Here is a 24,455-nt window from a genome sequence, read left to right on the forward strand (position 1 = left end):
GAGGCATAAGCTTCCAAGGCGGTATGAAGGTCAGAGCCTGGGCATCGCACTCCCCTGGCGGGCACTTTTCGGGACAGGGCACACCACAGGGCTTCCATATGCACTCTGCGGCACAACCGGAGCCCCTGCAGCCCGTGCAAATGCCTAGCGCTCTGTACGCGGGTTTCCCGTCCGTCAAACATGCCACACCGTGGCAGACGTTGTGTGGGAAGGGATGAGCACGCCCTAGACGGCTGCCGGCGTGGAGAGGCATACAAGGGTGACACTGTCAGCGCGATCATCATCCAGGTCCACGGGATCCGTTTCAAGGGGACCCGGAGAAGCTCGGGAGCTTTGAAAGCCACGCCTCCCGTCGTCCTTTAGAAGGGTCCCCAGGACGGTTCTGCGTCAAACTTGTAGTTTTAAGACTGGCAAACTGCACCCGACCAGACAAAGAACTTCCCCAACCCACCTAGGTCTCCCCCGGGCGGGGACACACACCAGCTCAGACCGTAACTTGTTTCCCAACGCCTTCAAGCCTTCCCCGCGCCAAGCCCCACTAGCCGGGATCCGCTTCTCTCGTCCCGATTGGCCAGCCAGACTGCCACTCCAAATCCGCTCTTCCTATCGCTAGCGCCTCCGAGAGACTCGTGCATCGGTACCGCCTACCCGCCGGCAGCGGCGGCCGCTGATTGGTCGTGGCGGGGGGGGCGCCTCCGCGTGAGGCACGCTCGGCTGAGGCGCGGAGCCCAGGCCCCGAGGCGCGAGGACGGCACGAGCCCCGCCGGCCACGCCCTTCCCCGCCCCGGCCCGCGGCGACTCCTCCCCTCCGCGGCTTCCGCCCCCCGGCGCAGATCCGGAGCTGGTGGCCGTTTGAGCTCGTTGGTCCCGGGATTGGTTTTTAGGTCCGGCCTCGGAAGACCCGACGGGGTGAGGAGGCGGGGATGGGAGCCCCGGGGTGTCGGGCGGACCTCGGCCAACGGCCGCAGGCGAGGGGTGGCCAGGCGCCCGGAGCGGGGCGGCACCGTCGGGCGACGTCGGTGGGGCCTGGGCCTCCCTGCCGCGGCCCTCGCCCTGAGGCCTCCCTGGGTTCCTCGAGGGCCCGGCCGCCGAGCGCATCTGCCGTCGGGACCCAACTGCCCGTCGCGGCCGCTAACGCACGCAAGGGGTGCGGGAGGAGCAGCGGGGCGCGGGGCGGAGGCTGCACGGGAAGGGGGTCTGCCTCCCGGGAAGTGATCCGAGGGGACCCGGCTCTGCTCATCCGCCCCCTTGAGTCACCCAGGACAGAGTTAAAAACCGGGAAGCACCGCAGGTAGCGTCCACGAGGCGGTAACGCGGCGTCGAGTATGAATACGCGCGTGGAAACTGGGTAATCTGAGTAACTGGACGTTTTCATTTCAAGGGTCATCGCAGTGAGAAGTTCAAGAAACTTCCATTTGTGGTCATTCAGGATTAAGTTTACTTCGTGCTGTAGATTTGTGTCACGTGGTTGGAAATAGTGTTTTAATAACTGCGATTATTTACCACTAAGGACATAAAGATTGTTGTTACCGGTGTATTTACCAAATACCAACCGTGCCTTATTTCCCGCGTGTGCCTATGTTTAAATGCTAATTTTCATATTAGAGTCTTGAACTTTAACATTCATGCCGAAATTACTAAACCATGCCAAATGCAGACGTATTTATAAGATAAGGATTATTAATACTAAGAATATATGCAAGAAAAGTATGTTATGTGGCTGAAATTAAGTCCTAAGTGTTCAATTTGTCGTTTTGTTGATGGCCACCATACTATAATTTTAAAAAAGGAATACAAATAAGTAGTTTGTATAAATTTAAAATTTTAGTGATAAGTATTATTTTAATATCTGATGGTTGGCAAGGAAGGAAAAATGGAAAATGTGATTTCTGTGTTCAAACTGGTAAGATTTCAAATAATGTTATAGAAGACTGGTAGTTCGCATATTTAGTTTGGACAAACATTTGTAGATATCCCTCATAAATTAAAAGAGCTCATAATTTTTGTTTTCAATATTTAAAAATTGTTTATAATAATTTGAAACATTTTACGTGTGCGAGAGAGTACAGGGACGGACAGCTTTCAGGGGTTGCTTCTCTCCTGGTGAAGTTCTCAGGCTGGAGTGGCAAGTGCCTTCACCCCTGCACACTGTGGCCCCCGAAGGATTTTTTTTAAATACTTCTCTTTTTATGATTTTAGATTTGTCTGTTCAACATAAATGAAATACCTAGTACTAAAACTTATAATATTTAACTTTTGCAATTAAACTTATTATTTAATAGAAATAATTTAACATGGAATTGAACTGATCCACCTGTGGACTTGTATTTGGGAATTGTTTTATATGTATAGGACCACAGTTTTTATTTCTCAAGCATGCTGACTGTAGTGCCGGGTCTAAACTAAGTGCTGCTCAGAATCTCCACTGACCTGTGTTGGCCAGTCTGGAACTTAACTAAGTGCTGCTCAGAGTCTCCACTGACCTGTGTTGACCAGTCTGGAACTTAACTAACATTCACAGTGTTCTGGCAGTGCTGCAAAGATGTAGTGCACCTTGTACAAAAGGGGTTTTAGGTCTCGGATTATTAAACTGAACATTTTTTTTAAGAATTAAACTTTATATATTGTTCACTTTTATAATCTAAGAAATGATGGCGGAGCTCTCTCTTCAGACCCATGAAATTTAAACTTTATGATTTGTTAGGATGCTATAAGCTAATGAGATATATATTTCAGTATTTTAAAGATTTGTTGAGATTGTTAGTTGAATATTTGTCCTGTGATTAGTTAGTTATGCTATCCTGACATATCTTAGTGGGTTTGGGATAGTGATTCTTTTTCTTTTGAAATTAATTTAGAAAGAAATCTTTGTAAGTTTCAAAGTTTAGAAAAAAAAAGATTTATCTTTGAAAGTTGAAGTAAAATATGTTTAAAAAATGTTATAAAACTTCCAGTTTACTGTTTCTGTTGATTTTGTTTCTCTTTTTCCCTTTCCCATAAATGATTGACATCATTCTTGCTCATTCTATTGCACAGAAACCCTTCATCTTTTATTCCATTCCCTAGGTTAGTGAACTAAACGTTTGGGGGACATTTTGGAATGTGAATACATATCTTAAAGTAACTGAAGACATTGAACCTGTAACCCTCAGTACGTGTGCTAACTTACACTCCCGTGCTTCTCTGTAACCCTCAGTACGTGTGCTAACTTACACTCCTGTGCTTCTCTGTAACCCTCAGTACGTGTGCTAACTTACACTCCTGCGCTTCTCCGGCCGTTTGAGTAACTCTGACTGATTGTGGAACATTTTAGGATGAACTTTAAAATACAGCTTGTTTTAGATTTACTTATTATTTCTCAGCTAGTTCTGATTCTGAAGGAATTATGCATCAGCTAGTGGATATGATGTGGAAGTTAGGGCTTTGGTCTCTCCTAGTTGTGCATTACACATGTCTGGATCATTTTAAGGAGGTTTTAGGATAAGAATACTCTATACTTACTAAAGAGAAGATGGGATTGGTGATGTTAAGGAGGTTTTAGGATAAGAGTACGCTTACTCACTAAAGAGAAGATGGGATCGGTGATGTTCCTCTGTTTCTTAGTCCTGTGATTTCAAGTTTCATATTTTAAGATTTCTTGAAATGTACAGTCTTGCATATCTTTGTAGCTATTCTGTAGTAAAAGGAGTGCTTTAGATGTTGAACTGATTATTATTTTAACATAAGTGTGTAAACAGTCTCTTTAACATACACTTTAGTGACAATACTAACCTAAAATAGATGTGTGTAGGTAGCAGCAGGCATAGACTGGCTTGTGGAACTTAGTAACCATTGGAGTTAGCTCTGAGTTACAGTAAAAACAAAAGTCCCGTTTTTACATTGACTTTAACATGTCAGGTAAAAGAAGAGAAACTGTATGTTGCTTTTATAGTCAGTAAGTCACCTTTGTATGGTAGCAATCTTTATTAAAGTATCACTTTCCTAGTCTATGCATAGTCTAAGTATGATCTTTTGTGTTTGATGTTAGAATCAATGCTGTTCTAGACTGAATTATTGAAGACAACTGATTTTAGAAGCCGAGTGTTGATAGGAGTTTGAGTTCCAGGTCTTTTCAGTTGCTTGTTTTGCTATCTTACAAACAAGTATTATCTTTTTGCTTTCTTACATATATTGGTGGTGGTCCAAGGGCTTCTGGCATTTTCTTTCTACAGTATATTTAATAATGCTATAGAGGCAGACTCCAGAGTAAAGACCATCTTAAGTGGATATCTTTGAGTATATATAACCTGAAATTTAAATATTCCAAACTCTAAATTTTTGTGTACTATTGTAGAACCTCAATGTCACACAAGTGCATCAGAAATACTGTATTAAAAAAAAAATCCTTCATTTTCTGTGGATGTAGGGTAGCATTCATCTTTAAGTTTGCTCCTATCTGCAAGATACTCATAATACCTCTGTTGTCCCCAAACCCAGAATTATTTAAATCTGAATTAACATCTAAACACTTTAGATAAGGAATACTAAACCTGTGTTGGTTCAAATTGTTTTAAAGAAATGAAGGGAAAACATTGAATTATTAAAGGAAAGTTCAAAAGATGGTCAGTTAATCTGTCTCATATCTTTAATCTTTAGAATTTATCAGTTCTTTTACCAGAATGGGTTAAAAATATTAATTGAATTTGAAGTCACATAAAATTTATTTAAATTATAGCTGAAGACACACATTTTGTGCTAATGCAGGTTCAAAATCTTTTTTTTTTTTTTGATAGCAATTTATCTATGTTTCCTGTTTCTTAAGTTAGGAGACCCTACTAATAATAAAGAGAAACAAGATGGTGTCTATTATTCTGAAACAAGCAGAGGAGAAGACTTTTACCTATATTGTAGTAGAACTTTGTTTTTTAATTCTCATATTACATCTCAACTTTAGTTTCTCTTCTCTCTTCTCAGTCCACCCATCCTCTCTCCCCAAGATCCTCTCCTCCTCCTTTCCCTTCAGAAAAGGGCAGGCCTCCGCTCCCAGGACTGTCAACCAAACAAGGCTTATCAAGTTATAGTAAGATTAGGTGTATTCCCTCATATTAAGGCTGGACAAGGCAATCCAGCAGGAGGAAAAGGGTCTCAAAAGTGGGTAACAGTCAGAGACAGCCTCCATTCACATTGTTAGGAGTCCTACAGGAACACCAAACTACACAACCTTAACATGTGCAGAGGACCTAGGTCAGACCCTTCAGACTCCCTGTCCTTCCTTGCTTCAGTGGATTCTTGGGTCCCTTTCTTGTAAATTGTAGCTTTGTTATGTAAATAACCCCAGCACTTGATGGGCTGGGTCAGTTCAAGGACAGACAACCTGGGCTGAGTAGCAAGATTCTTCGCCTGCAAAATTTTCATATACACGTTAACAAAACAAATATTCAGACTCAAATGATGTTCATGGGGAGATATTCCATGTCACGAGAGAACATTGTTAGTTTTTAACCACTGCTCAGACTAGATGGTTTTTTGTTTGGTTTGGTTTTAGTTTTTTGAAGTGTTTGCATTTGTTTGTTTGTTATTTAATTTTGGAGACAGGGTCTCACTATGTATCCCTGACTCGCTTGACACTCCCCAGATAGACCAAACTGTGCTCATACTCATACTCCCTTGGCCTCCAGATTGGATTAAAGTTCTGTCGACCAGATCTAGGGTATTTTAAAGATGTTTTGTGATTATAAATTATGATTATGATTTTATGATTATATTGAAAAGATGTATGCTAATTTCTCTGTAAGTTGGTTCCTCAGGCACTGGCCATCATTTACTTATGTATTTTGAGTTCGACTTTCTTTACTGACTGGTAATTGATGTTGTTTGGTTAGCCACCCCCAGACACCTACCACATTTTCAAACATGAGTTCTGGAAATGGAAGTCAGGTTCAAACACCTTTCTGATTGAGCTGTCTCCTAGCTCATTTTTTAAATATGAAAAGTAAGGTCTTAAGGAAAGTGGGAAAGTAGGCAGTTTGATGCCTGGGACACCGGTGGGTAAATGTGAGGGAGTATTTGCTTAGACAAATACCTAATCTGTCTCAGGACTTTCAAATGGACAGGAGTGTCCGCCAAGGCCATATCCCAGTGAAGTCATGAAGTCCTCTTGCTTTCTTTATTGACTGTGCATCATGTGTCAGGGTGCTGTGTGGTGCTAGGGAAATAAGTCTACAATTTAAAGTCTGGTGGGGCTGAGGGAGGACCAGGGTAGAGGTAGAAGAGCAGGGGATTGGCCATCACAGCACTCGGAGCTGGGCTCTGTGATAAAAGTAGATATCAAGGAATACCTAATTTAGATTGGGGAGTTGAGATAATAAATAGTAAGAGCATCTAAGGAGGGCGGGAAAGCGCATGGGATCAGCGGACCTAAGGGCTGATGGAGGGGAGTGTGGCCACTTTGTTTGGGCCACATAAGATTAAGTTGGGGAGGGAGATTCAGCCACTTTGAGAAGTCCATGGTGACTGTCTAAATTGGTTGGAGTGGGTCGTAAGGAACAGTACGGTGAGGCATACTCTAATCCCAGTACTTGGAGGATTGCTGTGAGTTGAAGGCCTGCCTGGGTTGCAGAGGTAAGCAAGAGCCTCTCTCAAAACAAAACCAAGCAAACAAAGAAACCCTGCCTGGAGGCCTCTTCTGAAAGAATACACAGAGAATTGAAAAAGAAAAGTATGTTTTCACCAGTGATTGCAATTTTTAAAGTTACTTGTAAATGGCCCACAATTTTTATATGCCCATGTAAAAAACTATCAATGTATATTTGCTTATCTAAAAAAAAATTCAACATTTGCAATTGGTATTATAGTATTCTCTAGAGTATTCTTCGAAGGTTTTCTGTATTCAGTACAAAGGAATGACGTTCTTTTTATTTCAAATGTTTTCATTAAATTTGCTTTATGTGTATTTTGCCTGTATGTACGTATGTGTATCACATGCATACTCACAGAGATCAGAACAGAGCATTGAATCCCTGGAACTGGAGTTACATGTGTGGTGCTGAGAATCCATCACAGATTTACTGGAAGAGCAGCAAGTGCTCTTAACCACTGAGCATGTCTCCAGCTCTGGGGCAGACCCTAAAGGGGAATAGTAAAGGTTGGTCACCTCACCTGTCAGCCACGTTTTCCTTGGCTTCATGCAATCCAAAGAAATGCTCCCAGCATCCTGGAGCTGTGTTGTGGACTTACAGTTATTTGATTTGTTTTAGGAACTGTAGCCATGAATGAAGAGAACGCCGATGGAACAAATGGCTGCGGCAAAGTGCGCACTGGTACTCAGAATGAAGCGGCCTTGCTGGCTCTGATGGAGAAGACTGGCTACAACATGGTGCAAGAAAACGGTCAGAGGAAGTTTGGTGGTCCACCTCCAGGTGAGGTTTGCTGATATGTGTTTAAGTCTTTAACACAGTTATTTAGATGAGGCATGTAGTCTCACAAACATCCCTACCAGTCTCAGCTGTGATTTTGAAAGAAATCATGCATTTATTTAAAACCTTGCTCTCATTTAAAAAGCGATTGAGAAATAACATGGTTTGGATTGAGAAATCAGGATTCAGGGCATCAGAGAAAAGTGTACTCAAGGCATTAAAGACAAGTCATTTGGGGAGAAACTTGAAAGAGCAGTGAGTAGAGGCCTAGTATTTATGTAACGAGATTCAAAAGGCATGGATCTTACCATTGAACCATGCATTTCTTTGCTCAGAATCTCCAAATGAGCAAATAAAACGCTTGCTTCCCGCTTCCTTGGTTGCTGCATCACCTCTTACTGTTCTCCATCTACAACAGGCGGGAAGGCATTTGTATCTAGTTTTCTTTTGCTCCACTCGCTTAGCTTCATTCAGGTCACTGCATAAACTCTGTGCTCAGATACTCCTCTTTCCTTATATGACTGCTTTCCTCGCAGCATTTTATCGTTCACACACTGTCTCCTGGAGTTTTGTTAGAATGAGTTTTACAAGGAAAGGAACTTAATTTTTGTATCCTCAGCACTTAGAATACTGCTTGCCATATAGGTGACTGATATAGCCAATTTGTTGACTGAGTAAATGACTCAGTTATGAATATAGCTTTTTAGAATTTAATTTCCAGTTGTTTATTTCGTTTTCTCAGGTTGGGAAGGTCCGCCTCCCCCCAGAGGCTGTGAGGTTTTTGTTGGGAAGATACCTAGGGACATGTATGAAGATGAGTTGGTTCCTGTGTTTGAAAGGGCTGGGAAGATTTATGAATTTCGGCTGATGATGGAGTTCAGTGGTGAAAACAGAGGCTATGCGTTTGTGATGTACACCACTAAAGAAGAAGCCCAGCTAGCCATCCGCATTCTTAACAATTATGAGATTCGACCAGGGAAATTTATTGGTGTGTGTGTTAGCTTGGATAATTGCAGGTTATTTATTGGAGCAATTCCCAAAGAAAAGAAAAAGGAAGAAATCTTGGATGAGATGAAGAAAGTCACAGAAGGTGTTGTGGATGTGATTGTCTATCCAAGTGCGACTGACAAGACCAAGAACCGCGGCTTTGCGTTTGTTGAGTATGAGTCCCACAGGGCTGCGGCCATGGCCAGGAGAAAGCTGATTCCAGGTGAGATAGCCCTTGCCTGGGTTACTTTACATATTTCTCCCCTTGTGAATATGGAACAACAACAGTAAGTGATAGAGCATTATTAGTTAGATATATAATGCCACTTGAAGAGGAATGACGAATTGTTTTAATGAGGAAGTAAATTAAATGACTATAAGGTATGAGAAATTGTTCCTACAAAATAAGTTACATTTGCTAATTACTGAATATGTATTTACTTTAACTGATACTTTAATATGTATATAATTTTAACTTTGTTAATTATGTTCAATAAGAATTGAGAGAGAGCATTATTTAATTCTAACAGTAATTAATTTTTAAAGTTTTGTTTGTGTTACCAACTCCTAAATTTTGTCATAAGTTCTGATTAGGTTTGCTTTGGTAACAGCTTTGGTGTGAGTGGGAGTACGTGGTTAGTCAGATATGTTGATATATGCTTGAGTTTCTTTGAGAAATTATTTTATGTAGTTCTTTAAATTTGTATTCTTTGCTTTAGTTAACATGAAATCAATTCATGAATTTTTTTTTTCAGGAACGTTTCAACTTTGGGGCCACACCATTCAGGTAGATTGGGCTGATCCAGAGAAAGAAGTTGATGAGGAAACCATGCAGAGAGTTAAAGTTCTCTATGTAAGAAATCTAATGATTTCGACTACAGAGGAAACGATTAAAGCAGAATTCAATAAATTCAAACCTGGTGCAGTGGAACGAGTAAAGAAACTTAGAGATTATGCCTTTGTTCACTTCTTCAACCGAGAAGACGCAGTGGCCGCTATGTCTGTTATGAATGGAAAGTGCATTGATGGAGCCAGTATTGAGGTGACACTGGCAAAGCCAGTGAATAAAGAGAATACTTGGCGACAGCATCTTAATGGCCAGATCAGCCCAAATTCAGAAAATCTGCTTGTATATGCTAACAAAGAAGAGAGCCACTCCAAAACTCTAGGCAAGCCGCCAGCTCTTCCCACTCGCCTCAATGGTCAGCATAGTCCCAGCCCCCCTGAAATTGAAAGATGTACTTACCCTTTTTTTCCTGGAACAAAGCTTACCCCAACTAGTATGTATTCTTTAAAATCCAATCATTTTAATTCTGCAGTGATGCACTTGGATTATTACTGCAACAAGAATAATTGGGCACCACCAGAATATTATTTATATTCAACAACCAGTCAAGATGGAAAAGTACTTTTGGTATATAAGATAGTAATTCCTGCAATTGCAAATGGATCTCAGAGTTACTTCATGCCAGATAAACTCTGCACTACGCTGGAAGATGCAAAGGAACTGGCAGCCCAGTTCACGCTGCTTCATTTGGGTAAGTTTAGAAGACTTGATGTGTTGACATTAGAGGATATTGTGCTAGATTGATTATACAGTCATGATTTGAACCCTGAATGTCAGTAGTGAGTTTTTACCTTTTTCTCAGTTCTCTGAGATCAGAGCAGAAGGACCACAAGTTCAAAACTCATAGTTAATTTTCATGAGACTTGGCTCCTATATAATTTTCCTACATTTTGCTTTTCAAGCACTACTTACTGAGAGGGAAGTTGAGCTTTGGTTATGGAGTTCAGGCCCCTTTTCATTACTTGTTTCATAATAACTAATTATCATTTGATAAAAATTTTGATGTATGCTACAGAATTTGTTATGTGAACCAATTTTTAATCCTGTTCTTACATCTTTGGTGAAGTCTACACAATGGATTTTTGGTGGAAAAGGTTAGAGATTCATAAAATGACAGACTTTTCATGTGGGTCATGGCTTTACGCTCACCAATCTGGAAATTTGTCATTACTACTCATGAAAGGTAAAAAGCATCATTAAGAGATGTTGATGACAAGTCTCTTCAAATTTCATGTTTTAAAGAACCCCATTTTCTTAAAAGTTGGAGAGATGATTAAGAATTAGGGTATATAAAACATGCTTGCTTGGTAATCTAAAGAAAAAGACATTATAACCCTCTGGGGCTGTCCTTATCTGTATTCTGCTTACAACATACTTCTATGGAGAAAAAGGGTTACCCTTCAGTTGCCACATAGAGATAAGGTTCTGCATGCAGTCAGGAGCTCTTCATTAGCCTTTTCACTCCCTCTGGGGGCTTTTCAGTTCAGCCCGTGGGCTATAGTTCACTATTACTGATCTAGGAAAAGTTAGGCTAGTCCTAATTTGTTTTGTTCAAAGATAAAATTAGCTGTGTGTCTTAGTTATGGCTTCTATTGCTCAGATAAAATACTAAGGCCAAAGTGACATTGGGGAGGACAGGGGATGTGTGGCTTTTACACTTCCACATCACAGTCTGTGAAGGAAGTCGGTGCAGGAACTCAAGCAGAAAGCTGGAGACAGGAGGACTTGAAGGCATGCTGTTTAGGGCCTCAGTCTGCCTTCTTACAACACCCAGGGCTGCCAGCCCAGGTGTGGCACCATTCACAGTGAGCTGGGCCTTCCCACATCAGTCATTGAAGAAAATTACCGCAGGCCAGTTAGGCGGGCTATTTTCTCAACTGTGTGTCTCTTCTAAGAGTCTAGCCTATGTCAAGTTTACATGTGTCCAGTCTGTCACATTGTGACACAGTATTGTCTATACAGAGTTCACACTGGAGAGGTGCACAGTTGAGGTTAAAAAATTCCAAAGCAAATGTCAATGTTTAGAGTAAGTTTACAGTTTTGTGTTTGGCTCTATGCATAGCAACACCAGGTTGTATGCATTCCACATGCCACAGATTAGCCACCTGCTAAAGTGTGTGGAAATGGCTTAAATCACTCATTTCGAAGTTTATTAGTCTTGTATCAGAACTGTTAGTTTAAAAATATAGAAAACTTTTCATTTCTATGTATTTTTCTTGTTTGTGTTCATCACTAGGGAGAAGAATTAATAGATTATGATTAGTATATAACTGTTAAAAGAAATTGGACTGACATTCCTTGGTGGGTCCATGGCCCTGTATTAAATCCTCAGACTTTCCAAAAACATTACAGTAAACACTGGAGCGTATTTGGGCCCAGTAACCAGTTCTGAGGTTCTGCGTAGGGAGTGCTGTACAACTATGCTTATTGTGCTTGACTAAAGTGTAAATGGAGGCTGTTGAAAATACTGTTCAGGCAAGCAAAGAACAGGAGACAAAGGAAGTGGAAAGTCTAGACGGAATCTAGAAAACCTTGGTCAGAAAGCGTAGGTGAGGCCTTTATGAAAGAGCTTCAAGCAGGGTCTGGCAGTGTGCATAGACAGGAGGTGCTGTATGCCATGTGGCTGTTACGTAGTAGTGCCCTGTCTTGATCTTTCCTCAGTAATGTTGGGTCCTCAGGGGCAGATATTAAAAGGCTGACGCCTTCTTTCCCAGTACTTTTTACCCGTAGGTAGAAGTGTTTTATGCCACAGTTGAGACGGGTTAGTTGGTGGCAGCGATGTGTCCTAGAGAGGGATGGTGAGGTGGCGAGTGTTCTCATTCTCTTCTCAGTCTGCTCACCACTGGTTTTTTTTTTTTTTTTTTTTTTCTGAGGTTTTGAGAGATGGTTACTGAGTCTTAAGAGTGCTTCAAATACTTTTTTTTTTTAACTACATTAATACATCTTTTGGTTATATTTTAAAAAGCATTTCAGAAATATAATTTTGCAGATAGTGTCAGTTACTTAAAGATAATTTCTTTGGACATAGTAATTTCTCTTACAGTTTGCTATGATATTCCTTTTAACTCTGCTAGTTTAGTTTCTTTTCCTTTTCAGTCATCATTATACAGTTTTATCTTGGTTATTTTCTTTAAATGACATTGCTAAGCCAGATACTTACCATCAAGCTAAACCCAGTTTGATGTAGTAAGCTTTGACAGTCTTGTGATGTCTTGGATTTGCTATCACCATATTTCAAATTTGAAAACTTTAATGGGAACTAAAAGATGTTCTGTGTTTCAGTGATCATATTTGTTTTAAAGAAAAGATGCAGTCCTTTAGGGATAGTGGATACCTGAATGAGTTTTAGAAGCCATCTGTTCACTTCAAGTCACTCCTGAGTCAAAGAACCTCGTAGTGATTATAGATTTTTGTCCCATCTAAAGCCAAGTCTTTTCTGATTAAAATGCTTTAGTAGAAAGAAAGCCAAAAGGTGGTTAAGAGTTAATCTCTAATATAGCCCTCTTTAATTTTACCTCAAAATTAGAGCCTGTCTTCTATCTTCATGTCAGAGTAACCTTCCTCATCTCAGTCATCCAATGGGAGAAACAGCAATGCATTCATTCACTTAGTTTTAGAAATACAGTGCTTATTTTTAAAAACTCCAAATACTTCCATTTTATTTTATGTGAAATAATTTTAGTGAGTTTACCTGTTTTTGCATCTATGTTTCTGAGACAGGATCTTGGCCTGTTAACTTAAACTGTTCTTGAAATCACTGAGTTTAGAGGGTCAGATGCAGGTGTGTATGTTAGGATAACAAGTTTTATACTTAACGTTGGGTCAGTGGTGACGTTTGAGATTATTGCGTATCACTTATTTTTAAATGTGACTCTCTTTTGAACCTGGACCTGTCAGTATTGAAATTGCTTTTCTAGATGATTATGCTTTTTCAAAAAAAATTGCTAGAAAATAAGATGATGAAGAAGAGAGATAGCCAAACATGGTGCACCTTTCCTGTTTCCCTGTGTGGTGTTCACTGATGACTGTAGCAGGGTTTTGATTTTCTTTTATGACCACTTGTTGTTTTTAAAAACAGGGATGAGATTCTCTGCAGGAAAGTACCTTGTGTCACTTCAGGTCGCTTTGGGAAGGTTTGCTTTGGTGATTTCTCCAAGATTTTAAGAATTGAGGGAATCGAGAAGTTGTGGCATAAGTTAATTGAACACTGGTTAGTTTTTCTGTTTGAAACTCTTATCTGGCTTGTGTGCTGCTGCTTGGCTATGACCAGTGAAGTTCACAGTCAAGACAGGCCTCTTGCAGGTCTCCTGTGTGTTAGGAAACTTTCTCAAGCTTTGGGAGTTAAAGTTCTGCTCTCTTAAGAGTTTCTGAGCAGAGCGAGGAGCCTCGAGATGCCTTTCTAAAAGGCACATCTTTAGAAAAGCAGCATGGTGGTGGGCTCACGGCTGGGAACTCTGGTCAGGTTTGCTTTAATGATTTCTAGCAGATTTTAGGAAGAAATTGAGGAGGTGTGGCATTAGTTAATTGGACTTTCATTTATCTTTGTTTAAAACAATTTACATGATTACTTTCTTGACTGTACTTGCTTTTCCTTTGAGCAAGTAATTTTTTCTAGATAATTTTAGTTTGTAGAAACATTCCATGTGTCAGTGTTCATGTTTTTAATGCCACTGCTTTTCTCAGCATTTAATCTGCAGCTGATAGGTATTGTGTTAACATTTGCTATGTTACAGAGGGCTTATTTTTTCTATTGTTTAATGGAATTTTGTAAATATTTTATTTTCTGTCTTCACATGTAAAGTAAGGTTTGATTTCTCTATGTCACACAATTTTGGTTAGATGCCGAGGGAAGAAAGTGTCACTGCTGTGAGCCTTTGACCCGGAGGATAACTGGTGCTTTTTTCTCATGAGCTGTCATTTCCAGATTGATGGGCAAAATATAAAACATAAACAGCATTTTAGATTTAGAAAATTTGTCAATAAATTGTTTAGAAATAGAAAACTTTAGTTTTTTATTAAATAATTTTAATAGATATTTAAGCTAAATATAAAATAATGGTTATATTACAATGGAACTTTTCTTTATAGAGAAGAAAACACTTTCAGAATGTATTCCTTCTAGATTTAAGGGAGAGCTCTTTCATACTGTCTCAGGCTGATACTTAAAAGAGTTGAACTTGATTTAAAATGCACCTAAGTGAGAAGTAGCCCTCAGCTTTAGCATTTTCAGTTTTCACTTTTTACACAGCTCACCTTCACATGACCAAATGATAAGACCCAAATTCCATGAACTCAACTATGTGTCTCTGACCCTTGAAGAGGGACTAGTTCTTTTGAAATGGATGCATATATTCCAATTGGAATTTTCTTTTTCTTCAAGATTCTTTGATGACCTCATATTTATCCTATTCTCATCTTGATAGCACTTATTTTAATTAATGGGCCACAAATACTTAATTTAATGTGAATGAAGCGGCTTAGTGGAGAGCTGAAACGAAAGCCCAAGAGTCCTGCCACCCGGCATCAACCTTGTGAATGTCATCTGGTCTCAGACTTCAGTACCTTCACCTCTGCAATGTCAGGCTTATTTGGTGGACTCTAGGGATTGTTGTATTTTATTTTATTTTTTGAGATAGCTCTGGTTAGCCTAAAACTTGATATTGTAGTCCAGACTGGTCTTGAACTCAAAGAAGATCTTCCTGCCTCTCCCTCTTGAGTGCTGGGATTAAAGGAATGCCACCACATCTGGTTTCTGAGGGTTCTTTTTATCTCACAAATTTATAGTTTTGTTTAAATTATTAAAGGACCTGTTCAAGTGTCTGTGTATGACCGAAAATGCCACTTTCCATATTTATATCTGTCAACATGCATATCTGGGTTTTGATAATTTAAAACCAGGAGCTTCTTTTCTAAGAACTAACCTTTTATTGGCATATTATTTCTTTATATAATTTAAAACTTATTATGTCTTTTTTTGAGACAGGGTCTCAACTGTGTAACTCTGACTGGAACACACTATGTAGACCAGACTGGCTCCATACTCACAGATATCTGCCTGCCTCTGCCTCCTGTATGCTGCAATTTATATGTTTTTCATAACTGATTAACAGTTATAAAAAAATGAAGGAGTCAGTCATCCAACTCCTTTGTTACAGCTCCTCTTTAAAAAAATTTCCTGTAAATTGTAGACAAACCAAGATTGTAAATTCCATAAAACATTTAGAAGTTCAGAAACATTTTTTATAACAGGTTCTAGAAAACTACTGATATGTATTAAAATACATCAGGCCAGTATTTGTTTCGTAGTTTTATTTATTAATAACATTAACTTAATAACTCCTCTAATTTTGCTTATAAATTAAAATAGCTTGACCCTTTATGCTATAATTTCTTAGTATCTTTGTGTGTTTGGGTCTCTGCAACCATCATGGCCATCAGAGTAGCAGTCTGTAGGAGACAAGAAAGTAGTTTTGTTCAACATGTCTGTAGCCTGTATTCATTCATTGTTTGGGAATCTGACTACAGGTAATTTTTTAAAGGCACACTTAAGCACAGCATAGTTTTGTGAAAATTTACCTGGTGATAACTCAATCCTGTGTGCACAATCCAACTAAAGATAGACTACATTGGAACTCTTTGTGAAGTACGTGTGACATCTTCCATAAAGATGGTTCTATAGATGGGACAAGCTCGAGTGCTGACCACACAGAAAGTGCAGGTGTCACCAGGCTGTAAAACCATGTTCACTGCCAGCCTTCTGGGAAGTTGACAAGTTGTGCCCCCTCCCTTTAAAGGAACAATCCTGTGTGCCTCCCGTATCTGTGCCCAATACATTTCTAAATTTCATTCTTTGATATATTCATTAGTAGGTGTTTTTGTATCGATAATTGATTTTCTAGCTTGGTCATTTAACTCATTTTAAGCAATGGTTTTAAATTTTCCTTCATATTAAATATTCAAGTATATTACCACACATGGTGGATGTTAGCAACAATTCATAGTTCTGCCACATGGTGTCGCCTAAGTACATGATTTCATGTGGATTTTAAAGGATGTTTTTTTGTTTTTATTTTAAGTTCCTGTGTTGTCTCTTGGTTTTGAGTCTGGAAGTCTAGTATGAGCATGGACGACGGTTTTCTTCCACCTTTCCTGAGTCTGTTTCTGGTGAATTAGTATTTACTATGCAGAACAGTTCGCTGAGACACTAATGTAGTAAGTGGACTAGTGACTGGAGGCAGGTGTTCACAGTAAGGCTTTTACTCACAGGGATTTATTTTATTACTCTTTTTTTCTTCTTGTTGGGGAGGATCTCATGAATCCCAGCCTTCCCTCAAACTTGCTATTTGGTTGAGGCAGGCCTTAAACATCTGGTCCTTCTGCCTCTACCTCCCAAATGCTGGAATTACTATGTCCATCCATTTTGTACTCCGATGTTCTAAAATTATCTTATATACCTTTGCTTATAGGAACTTGCTTAAAGTCAGATAAACTTATAGCTAATATCGACTATCTCACCAGTCCTAGACTTTATCCTTTGTATAGAGGTGTGCTCTGTCTGAACTCTGGTAGCATGCTACCTCAGAATAATAGGCTTGCCTGTAGGCTTGCAGAAGGAAGCACAATTGTTTCAAATCATAGTTACTTCAATCAGAAGTTTTAAGAAACGAGAAAATCAGTAACTACTTGGGTGTTGGTGCTCTTTAAAGTGGTTATTATTGGGTAGACATGTATTAATTATGCGTGGCCCCATTTGTCTTCTAGAAAGTTATACTTGAACTATAATACCTACAATTGGATTTTTATTTAGGCAATAATTCATATTTTAAGGAAGCAAATTGTTAGGTAACTAAATATAACCTGTTATATATTGATTTGAATTAATAGTCATAGTATTTCTACCACACTGATAATATAATGACGTGTGTTATAATTCTGTCTATAATTTAGACTAACAAGTATATAGGATGGGGCAGGAGGAAAGCTCAGCAGTGAAGAGTGCTGCTCTTCCAGAGGACTCCCAGGGTTTTCTCCTCAGCTCCTGTGTCAGGTGGCTCACAGCAGCTCTGAGCAGGGCGGGATCCATCATCATCCTCTCTGACTTCCAAGGGCACTGCACTCATATGCACAGATCCACACATGTAAACATAATTTGAAAGACTAAAATCTTTTAAAAAGTGTATTGGATTGGGACTGGGCGTATAACTTAGTTGTATCTGTCGTTCTTAGTACTCTTGTCTGCTGCACAATGCTCTTCTGCCCAGAGAAATAAATGTGTGGGTCCACAGTCATCGGAGAACATTAGCCGATGGCTAACAGGTGGCACGATAATTTTGTAATTGCTCATGAAATAATATAACTTTGTAATTTTTATAATAATGTAAATGATGTAGTTTTTAAAATAATGTAACTTTGGGCTTGAGTGCTCTCTCAGTGAAGAGATGCTGGTCTTGCAGGGGACCTAGGTTTGTTTTCCACATGGAGGCTCAGCCATCTACAACTCCAGTCCCAGGAGAACAACTTGCGCTCCTGAGTTGTATAGAAACTAGGCTTGCGCCCAGCACACTGACCTTGCAGGTCAACACTTAAAGAAAATAAGAACAAATAACATTTTACAAATTCATAGCTGGTTCTTTGTGTAGGAGCTACACTTTATGTAGTTGACAAACATGAACTAGTAAAAATTGTAAACCCATGATATAAAACTTTAGCTTTTTCTTTTAGATACAAGGTATGCCTGTGGTTATTTTTACCTTTTCTGTCTTATGTTTTGATTTTTCATTACCATATATATTTTTTTGTTTTTGTTTTTGTTTGTTTGTTTTTCAAGACAGGGTTTCTCTGTGTAACTTTGGTACCTGTCTTAGGACTCGCTCTGTAGACCAGGCTGGCCTTATACTTAGAGATCCGCCTGCCTCTGCCTCCCAAGTGCTGGGATTAAAGGTGTGTGCCACCACTGCCCAGCTCATTCCCATATTTTAAAGTGTGTTATATGTTTTTCTATTAACATTTTTTGTAATCCTGTTTTGCTTGTGGATTACTTCAAGATCATGGGCCTGTTAATTTATTTTTTCATCTTAACTTTATTTCAGCAGTACATGTTCATGTCTATTTGTTTACTGACCCAAACCGTAAGAAAAATGAATGTCATAAAATTGGCAGAATGTGTGTCATATATGTGGATAACTTCCCTCCCTTCTACTTTTCTTAATTTTTGACTGGAGAAGGACCAGTTCGGTAGTAAATAATTTATTAAAATTTAGAAACACAGAATTCATAAGGTTCAGATATGCCATTATTAACCTTTATTAGACAAGTTTGAGATTGTGTATTATACTAAAAATTAGCATAGAAATGTCTGTTTATTTAATGGGATCCCAACCAAAGAGAAAAAGAATTACTTGATGGTTTCCCTTCTATAAAATTTAGGTGTTCCATGCACAAGCTTAATTATGATGCCAGAACATGAAAAAATTACGTTTTTCTTTAAAATTTAAAGGCAAAGAGGAGAGTCTTAAGAAAAAATAGATTTTATGTTCTGTAAAGACTCCTGGTTCGTAGGGGAATTACAAATATGCGAAAGTTTTCCTACTCTGTTTTTTGTTTTGCCTGGGATTTACTTAGTATACTTGTTCTTATTTCTTGTACTCAAATACATATAGGTAGATACCTGTCACTTCTCTCGATTATGTGCCCGGCATTGAAAAATTCTCACTTCTCTGAAGTCTATTGGGATGACAGAGCCATGGCTCAGAGGTAAAGAATGTTTATGCAGTCATGAGGACCAGAGCTGGGATCCCAAGGCCCACACGATGAGCTTGAAGTCCCATGGACCTCTTAACAGCTCCAAGAGATCTAGTACCCTCTTTTGTCCTCTGTATGTGCATGGGCACGTGTGTACACACATGCCTACACACACACACACACACACACACACACAACCTTTAAAGGAGCTTTTCTGGATTTTCTTTTTTTGTGTGTTTTTTTTTTTGTATTTTTTTTTTTTTTTTTTTTTTTTTTTTTTTTTTGTGGTTTTGCTATAACAGGAAGTTGCTACATTAACTAACATTGGTTGGGGCAGATGGCCAGGCTCTTTCATAAATGTTCAAAGACTCAGAAAATAGTTTACCGATGACAAATACTCTGTTATTGGAATAGGGAAATTATTCTAGTTTCTTAAGCTTTTGTTTAATGTTTTATTGAACAATGAGTTTTGTTTTCAGCTTTCTAAGTTTGGAATTCTGAAATTCTGCTAAGTGTTATGTGATGAAAATTGTCTGGTCAACTCTAAAGTGTAGTCTGTATGTATGGGCATGACTATAGTGAGACTATATAATCCGTAAATATTTATTTATCCTGGGATGCATTTAAAAGTCCTGTTAGTAAAATATGTAAAACATAAAATGCATAGTTATTAAACTGAAAGATTAAACAAGGAGAATGTAATTAGGCAAATAAAACTAAAAAAGTACTATAAAGCAATATAAATATATAACAAAGCTCCTTTAAAAAGCAATAATGATTAACAATTACAATTAAGTATATCATGGTTATCTTTTAAAAATCAGGATATGATTATGGGTTGGGGAAGAATTTGAAAGAATATAAAAGGAGCCTTGTTTTTTTGTGGCTCTTTACTATTAGACAGTGTATTTTATGATTTTTAAACATGATCTTAATGTATAGCTCAAGCTGGCCTTTGAACTCACTATGTAGCCCAGGCTAGCCATGCCTCAAACTTGTAATCTTGCCTCCACTTCTGAGTGCTAGATTTATCATCACGTACCACAATGCCTGCCTATTTACTATTAGACATTTTTGATCCATAAAGATTTATAAAGTAAAGGAATTTTGTGTGTGGAGAACTGGTTGTTTCTGTGCCCTTCCTTATATAGGTGAATGCTTGTTATTTATTACTCCTTTGCTTTTCAAATAATTGAAAGCGATACATATGTTTAAGGTTGAAAGAGTCTGAGGAAAATCAATTTTGATTGTATTTTGGGTAGAAAGAAGGAAGAATTAGAAAGGAGATAATCTGTGATACGGAAATTGTAGGCACTGACACAGGGACATTTAAATTATGAGTGGTGGCGAATGAATGGATGGCGAATACTGAGGGAGGTGTGTATTCCACTGAAGTAGTAGTTGATGGTGATTTAAATGTAAATTCCAGTATTTTTCTCTGTTTACTTGTTTTTATTGATATTGAAAATTTAAACGAAATTACAAAACTCCAGTTGAGTAGCTGGCAGGTGTGTCACATAGAGAAGACAGTTTCTGTATTCTAGTGTTTCCATTCCACACTTGTACTGAAAACAGACATTGGAATTTTAATAGTCTTCATATTTGGGCTCTCTTTTACTTTGTGTTATCTGGTTTTGATAACCTGTTAGAATCAGTGGTTTTATAGTTTATCACAGTTAATAAGAATATTTTATATCAATAGGTGTCATATTTCCCAATGTTTTGCCTTTAATTTTTACTCATTATTTACTACATGTAAACTAAGTATACAGACTGTGTCATCTTAGTGACATTGTGTGTAGTCTTTTGTGCACTTGGTGATGCTTTTATTTTCCTCTCACATCCTCTTTTCTTCCATAATTTGGCCTTTTTTCTCATTTTGTATTTTGTTGAAACCTATACATTTATATATATTTTGTTCTGGTTCTTTAACGTGATTCTGAAGATGATCCATGTGATGTTTTGTAGCAGTTTTGTTCACTTCCTGTTACATTTGTGTCTTGTTTCAAATTGTGAAGAACTGTTCTTTATTTTATTTATTTATTTATTTATTTATTTATTTATTTATTTATTTATTTATTTTTGTTTTGGATTCAGGGTTTCTAGCCCACGCTGTCCTCACATTCCCTGTGTAGCAGAGGGTGGTGGTGATGGTCTTGGTCTTGTGCACGCCAAGCTATCAGTTTTCCAGATTAAGCTCATGCACAGCTCTTGTAATAGCTTCTTTAAATGTTGGTGTGCGTGTGTAAGGTATTTATGTGAGTGTGAGAAGGACGTGTCTTTGGTGGCCTGTGACAGCTTTCAGGAGTTGGAGAATGTCTTCTACGTTGTTTAGAGGAGGGTTTTGGTTATTTTTGTTTTCTGCTAGCTATCTTGGGAGCTGCTTGATTATGTCTTGTTTCTGTGTCTGGTTTCCCCATCTAAGTACACTGGTATTACAGAAGCTTAATACAGTGTTACTGTATCCAGCTTTTGAAGGGGGTTTTGGGAATCTGAACTCATCAGGCTTAATTACATAGCTAATGCTTTGCCTACTGCACCAGCCCCTATTCCATTTCTTTACAGTCATGGAAGACTGCCACTCCCCACGACTCTGTAGTGTCACCCAAGCACAAGCCAGCGGTATGTGTGCTCACCTGGACCACATAATGAACTAGTGCCACGTCGGCACGAATGAGTGGGGTGTGTACATGGGTCATATGATGGTCTAGGCTAACAAGCAATTTTGTTTTTAAACATTAAAAACAGAAGCATCTATCTAAAAACATTCTGATTTTGTGTGGATATACTGATGGAATTATTTGTTTTGTGTTTTATATATTTGGTATTTGGAAGATTATTTTTGCTATGTTACCAGGTTTTATAGCATGCCTTAGAAAAGTCTAATATTGTCTTCAGATATCTACTTCTCCTCTGCCTCTATCATTCTACTTACACACCTGGTAGGCCTTTACACTTCCTTTCAGTATTTTCTGCCCTCTTGTATGTTCAATCTGAGTATTTCCTTCTTAGTATGCTGGTAAGAAATATTGATTTGGATTTTTTTTCAGATTTGGAATTCTCCTCAGAGCTGAAATTACAGACCTGTGTCGCCATGCTCAATTTAGGACTTCCAGTTTCTTCTAAATAATTTTAACCTTAAAATTCCTGAGTATATTAGGCATAGCAACTTTTATTTATTACCATTCATATTTGTTAGTGTATTTTCCTATGCTCTTCATGCATGTATGTATGAATATTCCCACTATAGGAACACTATATGAACACTCATTTTTACTATATGGACATGTATGTGTATGTACGTGTGGAGGCCAGAGGTTGGCATCTGGTGTTTTCTACTTCATTTACTAAAGCAAATGGGTGCTGGGGACCTCGAGCTGAGTCCTTTTATTCTTGTGCAGCAGGCAGTTTATTGAGCTATCTCCTCAGGTCCTTGGTGTGCACTAATCATACAAGATAAGTAGATTTCATTGTAACATCATGGTATCATACATGTATGTTATATTTTTGATTATATCCACCCCCAATAATCTCTGTCATTCTTCAGTCATTCCACTGGTCCCATTTCTCATTCCAAATAATATCACTACTTTTGTGGGGGTTTTACTTTTAAATATAGAGTTTGCATGAGAGGAAATGCAATATTAATCTTTTTGAGTTTATATCATATAACATGAAGATCTTCAGTCCATTATCTTGTAGATGCCATGATTTTATTTAAAAATATTTTAAAGCATCGATTCATATGTGTTTATGCATGTGTACATGTGTATGTGTGTGGGAACACAGGTGCATGACATCCAGAAGAAGGGCAGAAATCAGTTCTGTCCGTCCACTGTGTAGATCCCAGGAATTGGACTCAGGTTGTTAGGCTCAGCAGTAAGCACTTTTACTCACTGAGCCATCTCAGTAGCCTCATAATTTCATTCCTGTGATTGAATAGAACTCCTTTGTGTATATATAATACATTTCCTTTATCTGGTCATTTGTTGCTGGGCTGATTTCATTATGTTGGTTAATGTGTCTGTTACTGCAGTAAACATGGATGTACAGATATGTCTGGGGTGTGCAGAGATGGAATCTTGTATATATCCCAGAAGTCTGGTATAGACGGATCATGTCATCATTCTTAGATTTTTTGCGGACACTCCATACTGTTTGGCATAGTACCTGTCTGCACTGATTCACACCATGCTAGCAGTAGACACAGATCCCTATTCTTTGTGAGTGTTTGCTTTTCATTGATGGCTAAGATATTGAACACCTTTTCTTAAGTTTATTGGCCATTTATATTTCTTTTGAGAACTCTCTTCGTCAATTCATTTGCTTATTTGTTGGTTAGATAATTTGTTTTTTTGATAACAAATTTGATGAGTTCTGTATTTTGGATAATAATTCCCTGTCAGCTGAGAAGCTGACAGGTTTTCTCGCATTCTGGAACGCTCTCTCTTCATTCTCTACTGCCTTTGCTGTGCAGAGACGTGGTCTGCTGCAGTCTCATTGTCAGTCCTTGCCATTGTGTCCCAAGCTATTCAAAGAGTCACTTACTATCCCATATCTTGACATGTTTCCGCTATAGAAGATTCAGCTACATTACATGTTTGATCCATTTTAAGTTGGTTTTTGTGTAGCATGGAGGATAGAGGCTTAGTGTATCCTGTAACAGATTCCCAACTTCCATCACTGCCTTTCCTCTGATGTATACTAGTAAGCACCTCTGTCAAGAATGAATTATTTCAAGGTCCTCTGTTTTCTCACTGGTTTACATGTGGGTTTATGTGTTACTGTCAAGACATAATTATCTTAATATCTAGTTTGAAGCTTTATTATTTAAATGTTATAGGAATCTGCTTTTTTGACTGCTATTTTTGTTTGCTCTAGATGATCTAGTTTATTTCCTAGTATAACTGATTTTTTAATTGAATACCAGATATTGCATATGAAAAATTATAGAGAATTTAAGGTCTAACATGATGTTACCTTTACTCATAGAGAAGTTATTTCCTCATCACAGAGGTGCAAAATAATTGAAAAGTCTATATTGCCTAACTACCAATGAGAATTGAGAAGCTCTCTAATTCAGGTCACTTTGCTAATCTACTAGAGATCAGTTCACACTGCTGGTCTAGTCGAGTTCAGTTCACACTGCTGGTCTACTTGAGTTCACACTGCTGGTCTACTTGAGGTCAGTTTTACCAGGGTTGATCTTGCCTTAACAGTAGCTCCTCCTCAGCTCTCAGTTTGTTAGCCCTGAACCTCAGTGATTTTTCCATGTATAATTTCCCCTTTGTGTCATCTTTCTCTTGAGGATTGACCAATCCTTACAGGGACAAAGACAATTCTCAAAGAAAGTTATACCTCTTTGGATTTTCCATGTGTCTTACAATCATTACCCTATGGTTCGTTATTCTCTTAACTGTTGTCAATGATTTCAGATAGGTGTTTGTGTTTAAAACAGAATCGATTGTTACCTAGTTCATTATGTG

The 24,455-nt window shown here is 38.5% G+C and overlaps 1 protein-coding gene across 1 annotated transcript in view; it reads left to right on the plus strand.

Annotated features, from left to right (window-relative positions):
- Window positions 1-868: 868 nt before the first annotated feature.
- Rbm46 (RNA binding motif protein 46) overlaps window positions 869-24,455 on the plus strand; it is a 28,899-nt gene continuing 5,312 nt past the window's right edge. The window contains exons 1-4 of the mRNA XM_057757169.1: window positions 869-909; window positions 7,236-7,397; window positions 8,137-8,604; window positions 9,137-9,919. Coding sequence (XP_057613152.1) covers window positions 7,247-7,397; window positions 8,137-8,604; window positions 9,137-9,919 — 1,402 coding nt within the window. The 5' untranslated portion in view covers window positions 869-909; window positions 7,236-7,246. The remainder of the gene's footprint in view (window positions 910-7,235; window positions 7,398-8,136; window positions 8,605-9,136; window positions 9,920-24,455) is intronic.

The sequence above is a fragment of the Chionomys nivalis genome, chromosome 24 (assembly GCF_950005125.1).
Source record: "Chionomys nivalis chromosome 24, mChiNiv1.1, whole genome shotgun sequence".
In the NCBI taxonomy this organism is placed as follows: domain Eukaryota; kingdom Metazoa; phylum Chordata; class Mammalia; order Rodentia; family Cricetidae; genus Chionomys; species Chionomys nivalis.